Genomic DNA, 14,203 nt, shown 5'->3' with positions numbered 1-14,203 from the left:
CCACATCAATCTTGATGCCTATCATGATTCATGCAACGAGGAACTCCTTCTCAATGTTGATATTAGATTCATTCCTAGACGACATCAGACGGGAGAAAACAAAACTGAGCCAATATCGACCCTCCTGTATGAGATCTTGTATTTAGGGTCAATCCAGGCTGGTGTCCCCTTTGCTATGACAGAGGCAATCCAGGCACGCTCGTTGTTCTTGTTAGCTAACTTACCCTCATACTTAGTTGTGCCTGACCTCCACTTCTCAAAGTACAGGTCATTAATGGTGGCATCATCACAGAGAACTTGGACCCCTCGAACTAGGACAGATTGTGCATAGGGAGGCATGCGATCGCACAATGTAAAGTTAATCCGGGATTTTTGTGGAAATTTGTTCAATGCGATCGTAGGAGCAGGTGTGTGATCGCATAGGCTAAGGTCATTGTTCTATGCGATCGCAGAGGATAGGATACGATCGCATAGGGTTAATTCTGGAGCTGCAGATTATTATGCTATGCGATCGCAGAGTATTGGGCCGCGATCACATAGAAGGTTTTACTGTAGCTGGGCAGAATGTTTTAAGTCATCTTGTTCGTGTTTTTGGGTCTATTTTCACCCATGACTGCCCGTCTTTGGAGATTCTTCGAGGAAATGAGAGAGGGGTTCAAGAGGAATTGACTTTAGGTAAGAATCTTGGTCTCAATACTCGATTATATTGTGCAATTGGCCTAGAAATTCATGGAAATTAAGCCAAAAATTGATGAACTAGGGCTTGAGTTTTTGATATCCCAATTGGGATTTGATGGGTCATTTGAGCTCGGATTTGAGAGTTCTTGGTATGTATGAACTCGTGAGAAGATGAGGAATCCATTAATGTTAAATTTTCTGATTTCTGAGAAGTGGGTCCGGGGCTCGGGTTTTGCTAATTTTGAGATTCTTGATATTTTTCGATTGTTTTCGATTGGGTATTGTTCCCTTAGCATATTGTGATGTATTCGCTCTAATTTTGGTTAGATTCGACACGCGTGGAGGCCGATTTGTGGGGCAAAGGCATCGCGAGCTAGAGATTTTACCGGTTCGAGGTGAGTAATAAATGTAAATGATGTCCTGAGGGTTTGAATCCCCGGATTTGCACATCGTAGTGCTATATTGAGGTGAGACACGCGCTTGATGATGAGCGCGGGTCGTTTACTATTAGGGATTGTGACTTGGTCCGTCCCGAGTGATGCTTCTACTGCGTATTCATTTAAAGCTTATTTGTTATCATCATTATTTGGACTGATTGTCATATTTGGGCTTCTTGCCAATTCTTTGAACCCTCCGGGGAGTTTATTTACTATTTCCTCACTGTTTGACTTACTACTTGAACTCAGTCGTATCGTTTTCTACTGTCTTACAACTCAGCCACTTTTACTCGATTTTTTTGAAACTAAAAGATATATTAAATGATGTTTTGGGCTGAGAACTACTATTTTACTATTGCCCGAGGAGCTTACATGATTTCTGGACTGAGTACGGCCAAGGGCCAGATGTGAGGATACTATGGGATCGGGCTGCGCGTTGCAACAGTGTTATATTGATATTGATATGAGGCTGAGGGCCTAGATTTGATGCCACGAGATGGCTTAATATTGCGCTTGGGCCGCAAGGGGTCTAACCCAGAGTCTGCACACCCCCAGTGAGCGCCGTCGACGATAAATAAATGGAGCGGGCTGCACGCCGCAGCGGGTACTATAGGGTACCGTTCTATGTGTTGATTTCTCTTTATATGTCTGTCACTTATCTGCTATTTGTTGTAGTACTTCTACATTTCACTTCCATTGGTTTATTACTCTCATATTACTTGCTTTTAAACTGCCGCAGTGTAGATTACTCTGTGTTTTCCGTGATTTCTTATTCTTAGTTATTATTTATGCTTATTACTCACTGGGTCGGAGTACTCACATTACTCCCTGCACCTTGCGTGCAGATCCAGGTGCATCTGAGGCTGAGTGAGGATTAATTCAGTTGAGCAGCACATATCTAGGAGCATCGAGGTAGCTGCAAGGCGTCTGCAGCCCTGACCTTTCCCTTCTATCCTTGTTATTAATTAGTATTCCCTAGATGGACATGTATTAGGTCGTTAAACTTGTACTAGAGGCTCGAGACTCGTGACACTAGATCAGTGGGATTTATATTGATATTTTATGGATTTTCCGTACTGTTTATCTATTATTGTAGAGTTATAACCATGTTAATTTGGCATTAAATCCTATTAATTAGTACTAAATTCTGCATAAGGGGTTGTGAGTGACGAATTGGTTGGGCTTGCCTAGCATCGTGTTGGGCGCCATCACGACCGGGGATTGGGGTCGTGACAAGTTGTTATAAGATCCTAGGTTACTAGGTCTCGCGAGTCTTGAGCCGGTTTATTAGAGTCTCGCGGATCGGTACGGAGATGTCTGTGCTTATCCTCGGGAGGCTGCAAAACCCATTAGGAAAAATTCCACATTCTTGAAATTCTTGTCGTGCGAACTTGTTGATCCGGATACTAAATTTCTCTTTATTCCATTCTCTTACAGATGGTGAGGACTCGAGCTACCGGACGTGCCGGGCGACCACCAGTACCACCTACGGAGGTTACTAAAGGCCGTGGACGCGGTCATGGTAGAGGCAGAGCAGCAGGGGCAGCACTTGTGGATCCTTTAGTTGCCCCAGCTCAGGACCAGGCTCCAGCAGCACCAGTGCAGGCACCAGCTGTGCCCATTGTGATACCGGGTCTCCAGAAGGCCTTGGCACAGATCTTAACAGTTTGCACAGACTTGGCTCAAGCAGTTTCAGCCACCACAACAGCAACTACTTCACAGGCTGGGGGAGGCAATCAGAACCCCGCTGCTCGCACACCTGAGCAGGTAGTGTAGGGACTACAGACGCCGGGGGCACCTCCAGCTCAGCCGGTTATACCAGTTCAAGAGTTCGTAGTACCAGCTATGCCGGACAATGAGCAACGTCGTCTTGAGAGGTTTGGTAGGCTCCAGCCTCCGTCGTTTAGTGGTGGTGAGGGCGAGGATGCCCAGGGTTTTCTTGACAAGTCCCAGCAAATGCTCCGTACAACAGGGATTCTTGAGTCTAGTGGTGTGGCATTTACCACCTTTCAGTTATCGGGGGCTGCCTTTACTTGGTCAGAGGATTTTGAGAGGCGTAGGCCGGTTGGTGCATCACCCCTTTCTTGGCAGCAGTTCTCCGCTTTCTTCTTAGAGAAGTATGTACCGCAGTCCCGCAGAGAGGAGCTGTGCAGGCAGTTTGAGTGGTTAATGCAGGGGGGTATGACCGTGACCCAGTATGAGATGAGGTTTTCTAAGTTGGCTCGTCATGCAATTTGGATGATTCCGACAGATCGTGAGAGGATCAGGAGATTTGTGGATGGACTTAACTATCATCTCCATATTCTAATGACTAGAGAAAGAGTATTTGGTGCTACGTTAGAGGTGGTGGTTGATATCGCTCGTGAGATTGAGACGGTTCGCCGTCGGGAGCGAGATAAGAGGGAGGCCAAGAGGCCTCAAGGATCGGGCAGTTACAGTGGTGCTCCTTCGAGAGGCCAGTTCTAGCATGGTAGAGGTTGTTCTTTCAGGCTTGCTCATTTGGCCCGTCCAGAGTATCGTGGGGCATCTTCTAGTCGTGGTCATCATGGGTCTCAGCAGGGCCAGCCTTCACTCAACGCCCTTCTAGCTCAGAGTTCGTCTCATGCCCCATCAGCTCAGGGTTCTTCTACGTCGAGTGCATCTTCTAGTCACTCCGGTGCGAGGGGTTACCTTAAGTCCCCATCTCCAGTACCGGGTAGTTGTTATGAGTGCGGAGAGTTTGGGCATATGAGGAGGCAGTGTCCTTGACTTCGCGGTTACTTCACCACCCGCCCAGCCAGTTAGGGGTGGAGGTCAGGCAGCCAGGGGTCGCCCTAGAGGGGGCAGTCAGGCTCGTTTCTATGCACTCCCAGGCAGACCCGATGCCATTGCTTCGGATGTTGTCATTACATGTATTGTTTCAGTCTGCCATAGAGATGCCTTTGCATTATTTGATCCCGGTTCCATCTTTTCTCATGTGTCATTATACTTTGCTCATTATGTGGGTACGCCCCGTGAGTTTCTTGCTTTACCTATTCATGTATCTACCCCGGTGGGCAATACTGTTGTTGTAGGCCGTGTGCACCGGTCATGTGTGATGACTATTGGGGGTTTGGAGACCCGAGTAGATCTATTGCTATTGATCTTGGTGGATTTTGATGTCATTTTGGGTATGGAGTGGCTATCCCCGTGTCGTGCTATTCTAGACTGTCATGCTAAGACAGTCACTTTGGCTATGCCAGGAATACCGTGGATCGAGTAGCGTGGTGTGACTGATTATGTTCCTAATAGAGTGATATCCTTCTTGAAGGCCCAACGTATGGTTGGGAAGGGTTGCCTTTCATATCTAGCATTTGTGAGGGATGTTGGAGCCGAGACTCCTAGCATTGATTCTGTTCCAATTGTGAGGGATTTTCCTAATGTTTTCCTGCAGACCTGCCGGGTATGCCACCGGACAGGGATATTGATTTTGGTATTGACCTGGTGCCGGGCACTCAACCCATTTCTATTCCGCCATATCGTATGGCACCAACAGAGTTGAAGGAATTGAAAGAACAACTTCAGGAACTCCTAGATAAGGGGTTCATTCGGCCTAGTGTTTCACCTTGGGGTGCGCCCGTTCTGTTTGTGAAGAAGAAGGATCGTACAATGAGAATGTGCATCGATTATAGGCAATTGAACAAAGTAACAATTAAGAACAAGTATCCTTTGCCTCGCATTGATGATTTATTTGATCAGCTTCAGGGAGCGAGAGTGTTCTCCAAGATTGATCTCCGTTCGGGCTATCACCAGTTGAAGATCAAGGATTCAGATATTCTTAAGACTGCTTTCAGGACCAGATAAGGTCATTATGAGTTTCTTGTTATGTCTTTCGGGCTAACCAATGCCCCAGCAACATTCATGCATTTGATGAACAGCGTGTTCCGGCCTTATCTCGATTCATTCGTCATAGTCTTAATTGACGATATTCTGGTGTATTCGCGTAGTCAGGAGGAGCACACAGAGTATTTGAGATTTGTGTTGCAGAGGTTGAGAGAGGAGAAGCTTTATGCAAAATTCTCCAAGTGTGAGTTTTGGCTCAATTCAGTGGCTTTCTTGGGACACGTGGTGTCCAGCGAGGGTATACAGGTTGATCCAAAGAAGATAGAGGCGGTTCAGAGTTGTCCTAGACCGTCCTCAGCCACAGAGATTCGTAGCTTTCTTGGGTTAGCAGGCTATTATCGCCGGTTTGTTCAGGGATTTTCATCCATTGCATCGCCCTTGACCAAGTTGACTCAGAAGGGTGCTCCATTTGTATGGTCGGACGAGTGTGAGGAGAGCTTTCAGAAGCTCAAGACAGCCTTGACCACAACTCCAGTGTTGGTTTTGCCATCAACTTCAGGTTCATATACTGTGTATTGTGATGCTTCGAGAGTTGGGATTGGTTGTGTGTTGATGCAGGAGGGTAGAGTTATTGCTACAGGTTCATATATTAAATGATGTTTTGGACTGACAACTACTATTTTACTATTGCCCGAGGAGCTTACATGATTTCTGGACCAAGTACGGCCAAGGGCCAGATGTGAGGATACTATGGGATCGGGCTGCGCGCCACAACAGTGTTATACTAATATTGATATGAGGCTGAGGGCCTAGATTTGATGCCATGAGATGGCTTGATATTGCGCTTGGACCGCAAGGGGCCCCTCCCGGAGTCTGCACACCCCTAGTGACGTCGTCGACGATAAATAAATGGAGCGGGCTGCACGCCGTAGCGGGTACTATAGGGTACCGTTCTATGTGTTGATTTCTCTTTATATGTCTGTCACTTATCTGCTATTTGTTGTAGTACTTCTACATTTCGCTTCCATTGGTTTATTACTCTAATATTACTTGCTTTTAAACTGCTACAGTGTAGATTACTCTGTGTTTTTCGTGATTTCTTATTCTCAGTTATTATTTATGCTTATTACTCACTGTGTCGGAGTACTCACATTACTCCCTGCACCTTGCGTGCAGATCCAGGTGCATCTGAGGCTGAGTGAGGATTATTTTAGCTGAGCAGCGCATATCTGGGAGCATCGAGGTAGCTGCATGGCGTCCGCAGCCCTTATCTCTCCCTTCTATCCTTGTTATTAATTAGTATTCCCTAGATGGACATGTATTAGGTTGTTAAACTTGTACTAGAGGCTCGAGACTCGTGACACCAGATCGGTGGGATTTATATTGATATTCTATGGATTTTTCGTACTGTTTATCTATTACTTGTAGAGTTATAACCATGTTAATTTGGCATTAAATCCTATTAATTAGTACTGAATTCTGCATAAGGGGTTGTGGGTGACGAATTGGTCGAGTTTGCCTAGCATCATGTTGGGTGCCATCACGACGGGGGATTGGGATCGTGACACATTGACGTTTGGATTGTTGTGCTTGTTGGCTCGGAGTAGCAGCCCGTTTCTTTCCACAAACGGGCGGTGATCGCGTTGGAAGAGACTTCTTTGGTGTCATTCCTGTTGATGAAGCATTGTGTGAGTGGGTGAAATATCATAGGAATCACATTGAGACAAAAGTAAAGAAGTAAGTAGCTTATGTGATGAGTTATGCGATCACATAACAACTATGCGGTCCCCAAACCCATCGCAGATTATCATAACCCAGAAGGCAAAAATGATTATGCGATCGCAAAAGCGATAACATATTTAGTTATGAGACCGCAAAGTGGTCGCATTTCCTCTCACCAGATGGGCTAATAGTCTGCTTCTGTTTGCGGCACGTATGCAGACCGCATAAGTGGTTTGCGATCGCAAACCCGATTGCATAATTTTTTTGCATTAGACCACCTAAGGGTTTTTTTGCGACGACTTTGTGGACCACAAACCAGTTATGCGGCCCACAAAGATTGTCTTCTTCATTTAAAACGTGCCTTTTTCACTCAGTATGCACACCCCACTCACATGTTCTTCACACCATATGCACATCACACTCACATGGTTTCCTAATACTACCTACTTAGATTCCTCCATTGTTGTTATAGACCAATTAGTCGAATTAAGATAAGAGCGGTACTCAGACTTCCCCCATTTCGTTTCATCAATACTAACACACACAGTCACTCAAACCAACTCCTCACCACGAGGTTAACCGTAATCAGAGGGAATTAGGGGACCAAGGAAATGACCATGGAGCTCAGAATTTAGGAAGAAGCATGGAAATTGCGAGAGGGAGAAGAAAATCATACCAGAAGTTAAGAAAGATTATGCAAGCCTAATATGCTTCGTGTGAGTGTGATTCCTTGTTTGGTGAGTAATTTTCTTTTTGATCTTTCCTCTTTTTTCCCTTGCTTGTAATTTTTTTTGTTCTTTTGATTTTGTGTAAGTGTTAGTGTATGATAAGAGTGAGGATGTAAATGCAGAAGGTTAGGGTTTTTTTACCTGACGAGTTTGCGGCGCATAAGTCCATCGCATAATACATTATGCGATCGCATATGTATTGTGTGATGGACCAATGACTGGGAAACCTAAACTAACTTTGCGATCACAGAACTAACTTATGCGATCGCAAAGTATTTATGTGGGCCACATAAGTGAAAAACTTACTGCATTTTTGAACACCAAGTTGACCAATTTCTTTGCCTGTGTCTGTGATGACTATGCGGTTCGCATAGTCATTATGCGACCACATAGTTGTCGCCAACTCTAGACCTTTCTTTCCTTCAGTTTCCTCAGCACTAGGACCCTGTTCATGATATTTTGGGACTACCTGCACTCTAACACACACGTCAACCTACTTAATCTAAACTACATAAATGAAAAAAAACTACAAAAGAGTCTTACCACACATAGGTTGCCTCCTAAGAAATGCTTGATTTAACGTCGCGACACGACGCAGTTGACCCCATTTGGGCTATTCATTGGTGGGGACTGTTGTTGGACTATCCTTTAGAGAGAATTGCTCTATCAAGTGCCTTTCTCCTATGGTACCGATGTAATGCTTGACTCGTTCACCATTCACTTTGAAAGTTCGAGTTCCATCCTCTGACTCTAGTTCAATAGCACCATAGGGGGACACACTCACAACTTTGAACGGACCAGACCATTTGGACTTGAGTTTTCCCGCAAATAACTTGAGTCTTGAATTAAAGAGTAAGACCAAGTCACCGGAATTGAACTCCCGCTTCAAAAAATTCTTATCATGGACAAACTTCATTCTCTCCTTGTACATGGCTACACTCTAATAGGCATGGAGACGGAATTCGTCCATCTCATTGAGTTGTGTCATTCTCAAATTAGCAGCCTTGGCCCAGTCAAGATTCAACTTCTTCAATGCCCACATGGCTTTGTGTTAAAGCTCCACTAGAAAGTGACACCCTTTGCCAAAAACCAACTGATACAGTGAAGTGCCAATGGGAGTCTTAAATGCTGTGCGATATGTCCACAGCGCATCATCTAGCTTCCTTGACCAGTCGGTCCTATTTGCATTGACAGTTTTTGCTAGGAGGTTTTTGATTTCCCTGCTAGAAACTTCAACCTGACCACTCAACTGAGGATGATAGGGTGTGGCCACCTTGTGCTTCATTCCACACTTTTCAAGCAGCCCGTGCGAAAGCCTTGTTGTAGAAATGAGAACCACCATTACTCAGGATAGCCCTTAGGGTACCAAACTACGTGAATATATTCTTCTTCAAGAATGCGGTCACACTCCTTGCTTCATTTTTAGGCAAGGTGATTGCGTCAACCCATTTGGAGACGTAGTCCACAGCCACCAAGATGTAGGTCATTCCATAAGATATCATGAAAGGGCCCATCAATTTTATCCCCCACACATCAAAGATCTCGACCTCCAGTACAAAATTCATAGGCATCTCATGTCTTTTAGATATTGAACCTTGTCTTTGACATTGATCGCATGCCTTGACCATTTGATTTGCGTCTTGGTAGATCGATGGCCAATAGTAGCCATATTCAAGCACTTTTGCCACCGTCCGATTTCCTCCATGATGACCCCCAACCAGAGAATCATGGCATACCTTGAGAATTGGAATTACCTCATCTTCCGGAATACACTGCCTAATGATGTTGTCGGCACAAATATGGAACAAAAACGGTTCCTCCAAATATTAAGGCCTACACTCCCGCAAGAACCTTTTCTTTTGATAAGCTTCTAATCCATCGGGAACAAGGTCACTAACCAAGAAGTTAGCGATGTCGGCATACCAAGGAGCGAATGTGTTAGACAATGCCAATATGTTCTCATCTGGAAAGGCATCTTTGATTTCAAGGTCTTCTTTTGGTCTCCCTACCTCTTCAAGCCTAGATAGGTGATCCGCAACTTGATTTTCTGTCCCTTTCCCATCCTTGACTTCAAAGTCAAACTCTTGCAACAAAAAGACCCACCAAATTAATCTTGGTTTGGAATCCTTCTTCACCATAAGATAGCAAAGAGCAGTATGGTCGGTGTACACTATCACTTTGGACCCCAACAAATAAGCTCGAAACTTTTAAAGGCATAGACAATGGTGAGAAGTTCTTGCTCAGTCATAGTGTAATTTATTTGAGCGCCATTGAGTGTCTTACTTGCATAGTATACAGGGTGAAGGATATTGTTATGACATTATCCAAGCACCGCCCTAATAGCTACACCACTTGCATCACATATGAGCTCAAATGGAAGAGACCAATCGGGTGTGACAATAATAGGTGTCGTGGTGAGATTTTCTTTCAATTCCTCAAAGGCCTTAAGGCACTTCTCATCAAATACAAACTTTGCATCTTTTTCAAGGAGTTTGCACATGGGATTCGCAATTTTGGAGAAGTCCTTGATGAAACACCTATAGAAGCTGGCGTGCCCCAAAAAGCTTCGGACACCTTTTATAGAAGTAGGTAGAGGAAGCTTGAAAATGATCTCGATCTTTGCCCAGTCAACCTCTATGCCTTGTTTGGAAATTTTGTGGCCTAAAACAATGCCATCGTCCACCATGAAGTGGCATTTCTCCAAATTTAGCACAAGGTTTGTTTCTTCACATCTTTTGAGCACTTGTCTAAGGTTGTCAAGACAATAATCAAAGGAATCACCCACTAAAGAGAAGTCGTCCATAAACACCTCTAAGAAATCTTCCACCATGTCCGAGAAGATTGACATCATGTACTTTTGGAAAGTGGTCGGAGCGTTGCATAGCCCAAATGGCATACGGCTAAATGCAAACATCCCATATGGGCATATGAATATTGTCTTTTTTTTGATCTTCCAACGCAATATTGATTTGGTTATAACCAGAATATCCATCCAAGAAGCAATAGAATGACCTTCTCGCTAGCCGATCAAGAATTTGATCAATAAAAGGCATAGGGAAATAGTCCTTGCACGTAGCACTGTTTAGCTTCCGATAGTCGATGCAAACTCTCCATCCGGTCACTGTTCTCGTTGGGATGAGCTCATTTATATCGTTTTCAATCACGGTCATGCCTCCTTTTGTTACACCCCATATTTACGTGCGTGAAAGTATGCCATAAATAAATTGATGAAATCTCGTAAATGAGATATTGCATCCTGCATTTTTGTACGTTAAAGTTTCATTGTAAGTTAATCGATGTAAGCTCGGGAATGAGATTATTTTGACATTATAAGTATTATTATATGTTAGATAAGGGATAAGTAAATTATTGAAGGTGAAAGAGTCAGGAAATCGAAGAAAATGAGTTTCGTCAAAAGTTATCATTTTGGAGAAAAGTTACGATCCGAGCTATAATACCTCGTATTTATGGACTAGTACCATACAAGGTATCACATGAACATGATAGTAAGGTGTATAAAGTATGTTAAAAGTGAGTAGTATTTTAAGTAATTTAAGATAATTGGTTAATTATTAATTTAACAGGAAATTATCAAATTAATTAAGAAACTGATAATTAATAATGATTTGGATAAGTCTTAAACTTTATGTGGCAGCCATGCAAAGCCCATATGATGAAAACTCATTTATATGCTAGGTGGCATGTTTAGTAGAATGGGTGGCTTACAAGGATTTCTATGTATTAACTAAGAGGAAATTGCATAAATTTGCAAAAAGAGCTTACAGGTAAAGCTTCACATTCCAAGACTTTCTGAGACTCATAATTAATCACAAAGAAACGTGAACTAATTAAGCAAAGTGACGGATTTTGAGCAAATTTTTCATACAAAGTTACACTGCGTGCAACGGTATTTTGCGATTCTAAAGGAGTACGGTGCATCCTTTTCTAAGGATATCATATGAATTTTTCCCTACTTCAGGTATGTTAAGGCTAAGTCCTTCCTTCATTTTGGCATGATCTCATCGTTACATAAATTTGATAACAAGGCATAAAGAAAAATTCATATCTCAGAATTTACGTATATTTTGCTAGTCTTGCAAGTTACAATATTCTCTTTATCGGGACTTCATATTCATGTGAGTATTTCCTTCTTCCAGTCAAGAGAGCAGCGAGTTTATATATATAGTACTAAAGTATTTTCATTACCATCAAGCTATAATCGATGTGCAGGCCCCTGTTAGGCAACCTCTAATTAGATGGTAAGTTATATACCGAGCTTACTGTGGCCGAGCACCTATGAGCAAGCACAGTTGGTCGAGATACAGAGCTTAGTATGGCCGAGCACCTATGAGAGAGCCTACTACGGCAGAGTAGTTATATATATTTACCGAGACTTATAAGGCCGGACAACTATTTTACTTACTATATTGAGAGAGTTGAGTCAGTATCAGCAGGTGAGCATATCTTCAGTTATTATATTATTAGTTTAGTTTCAGCTTTCAGTATATTACCTTACATACTTGGTGCATTATTTCATACTGACGTCCCTTTTCTAGGGGCGCTGCATTTCATGCGTACAGGTTCAGACAGACAGACGGGTAGACCTCCTCATTAAGTGTTGCTCGAGTTCAACTTGATCGTTAAGCTCCATGCCTTTTGAAGTTCTTGGGTCTAGAGATTTATGTACATCTTGTGTATATATATATATATGATATAAGTAGGTCGGGGAGCTGTTCCAGTTACAGTATATCCATCAGTAGAGGCTTGTAGACATATCCTGTCAGTTAGTGCAGTATGTTGGTCTTGTAGGCCTTGTATGTATATTTGGTTGGTTTGTCAGCTGCAATAAGTATGACGGCCGTGTTGGCCCAGCTTTATATTGATATTTAGTCAGCATTTGCAGTTATCTTGCAATGCGGCCCATGGCCAAAGTATGACATTATATGTCTAGAGTCCCTTAGTCGCAAGTTGGTATGGAAGGATAGGTGAGGCACCGGGTGCCAGTCTCGCCCCCAGGTTCGGGGCGTGACGCCTTTTTGCGGAACACATTGCATCAGACTCACCCAAGAACTATCAGCAATGGGGTATACTACCCTGACATCTAACCACTTGATAATTTCTTTCTTTCCCACCTCTTGCACGGAAGGGTTTAACCTTCGTTGATGCTCCACACTTGGTTTTCTCTTTTGCTCCAATTGTATTTTGTGTTCACAAATTCCGGCAGGAATCCCTCGGATGTCCGCTTAATAGCTTGCCTATGCTCCCTCAATACATTCAATAGTTGTTCTACATGCACATCATCTAACAAAGAAGAAACGATTACTGGTAGAGTGTCATTAGAGCCAAGAAATTTATACCTCAAGTGCGGTGGAAGTGGCTTGAGTTCAAGTTGTGGCGGCTCAATAATTGAAGGCTTGGAGGTAGGAGTGACTCTATTCTATAAGTCAAGAGAAAGTTTCTTTGGATCATAAGTGTAGGACCTAAGTCCTTCTAATGCATTCACCGATTCTATGTACCCATCCATGTCTTCACCATCAAAATTTACCAAAATAGCCGCCAACGCCTCACCCAGAAATTGTTCTTCCATATTTATCTCAATTGCATCTTCTTCCTCATCAACAACATCAATGACTGAGATGCTTTCATATCCATGTGGCACTTCATACCCTTGCTCGCTTGGAATGTAACCTCTTCGTCATTAACTCGGAACTCGATCTCATTCCGTTCCGAATCCATAAGTGCTCTTCTGGTCACAAGAAATGGTCTCCCCAAGATGATAGGGATCTCTTTGTCAACAGCACAATCAAGGATCACAAAGTCGGCGGGGAGGAGGAATTTTCCCACTTTCACAAGAACGTCATCAACAATTCCCACCGGTCTCTTTATTGAACGATTGGCCATTTGCAACCTCATACTTGTAGGCCTCGGCATACCTAACCCCACTTGCTTATAAATAGCAAGAGGCATTAAATTTATGCTAGCCCCATTATCACAAAGAGCTCTTGCAAAATCGCGCGCCCCAATAGTGCATGGAATGGTAAAAGCTTTCGGGTCTTCTTTCTTTTGAATGGTGGTTGTTGCAATGATAGAACTAACCCGATGAGTCGCATTCACCACTTCATTCTTGGTGGTTTTCTTCTTGGTTATCAAGTCTTTCAAATACTTAGCAAAATCCGACATCTCTTGAAATGCTTCCACAAATGGAATATTTACCGATAATTGCTTGAGAATGTCATAGAACTTCTCGATTTTGCTATCATCAACCCTTATCAAGTCTTTGAGGGAAAGGAGGAGGAGGTCTTGGAATTGGTGCTAGAGTTTTTGGCGTCTCTTTCACCTTTTCCTTAACCTCTTCCCGGTTCACTTCTTGAATTTTTCAATGCTTTCGGGACCTTTTTAGCTTCAACAACAATTGGCACTTCAACTTGTGCCTCAACTTCTTGTTCGGAATCTTCCACTTTGACCACTTGTTCATTCTCTCCTTGAAGTACTTTCCCACTCCGACTTGTAATTGCCTTGCAATGAGAAGTTGCACTACTCCCACTACCTTTTGGGTTTGCAATTGTGTCACTTGGGAGTGTGCCCTTTTGCTTTGGATTTTGCTCTCTTGAAAGGTCTCTCATTTACATCTCCAACTTTTGAATAGATGCGGTATGAGAACCGACAAGCTCGGTCATATTCCTCATTGAAGTGTCGGACTTGTCTTGATTTTGCAATAGTCGCTCAAGCATGTTTTCCAACTTGGAATCACTTGAAGAACCTTCCTTCCAATGCGGAGAATTTGAATATTGCCCTTTCGGTGGAACATAAGAGTTTGAACTCCAATTAGAGAAGTTG

At 43.3% G+C, this 14,203-nt stretch overlaps 1 protein-coding gene across 1 annotated transcript; it reads right to left on the bottom strand.

Moving 5' to 3' along the window:
* Positions 1 to 12,955: 12,955 nt before the first annotated feature.
* LOC142176241 (uncharacterized) lies at positions 12,956 to 13,989 on the bottom strand. The gene is made up of 2 exons (XM_075243365.1): positions 13,716 to 13,989; positions 12,956 to 13,641 (listed from the first exon to the last, which is right to left on the bottom strand). Exons 1-2 carry the CDS (start codon positions 13,987 to 13,989, stop codon positions 12,956 to 12,958), a joined length of 960 nt encoding a protein of 319 aa, XP_075099466.1.
* Positions 13,990 to 14,203: the final 214 nt, after the last annotated feature.

Source organism: Nicotiana tabacum, chromosome 22, assembly GCF_000715075.1.
Source record: "Nicotiana tabacum cultivar K326 chromosome 22, ASM71507v2, whole genome shotgun sequence".
In the NCBI taxonomy this organism is placed as follows: Eukaryota; Viridiplantae; Streptophyta; class Magnoliopsida; order Solanales; family Solanaceae; genus Nicotiana; species Nicotiana tabacum.
The sequence above is the reverse complement of the archived record's forward strand: the minus strand, read 5'-3'. Positions and strand labels throughout refer to the sequence as shown.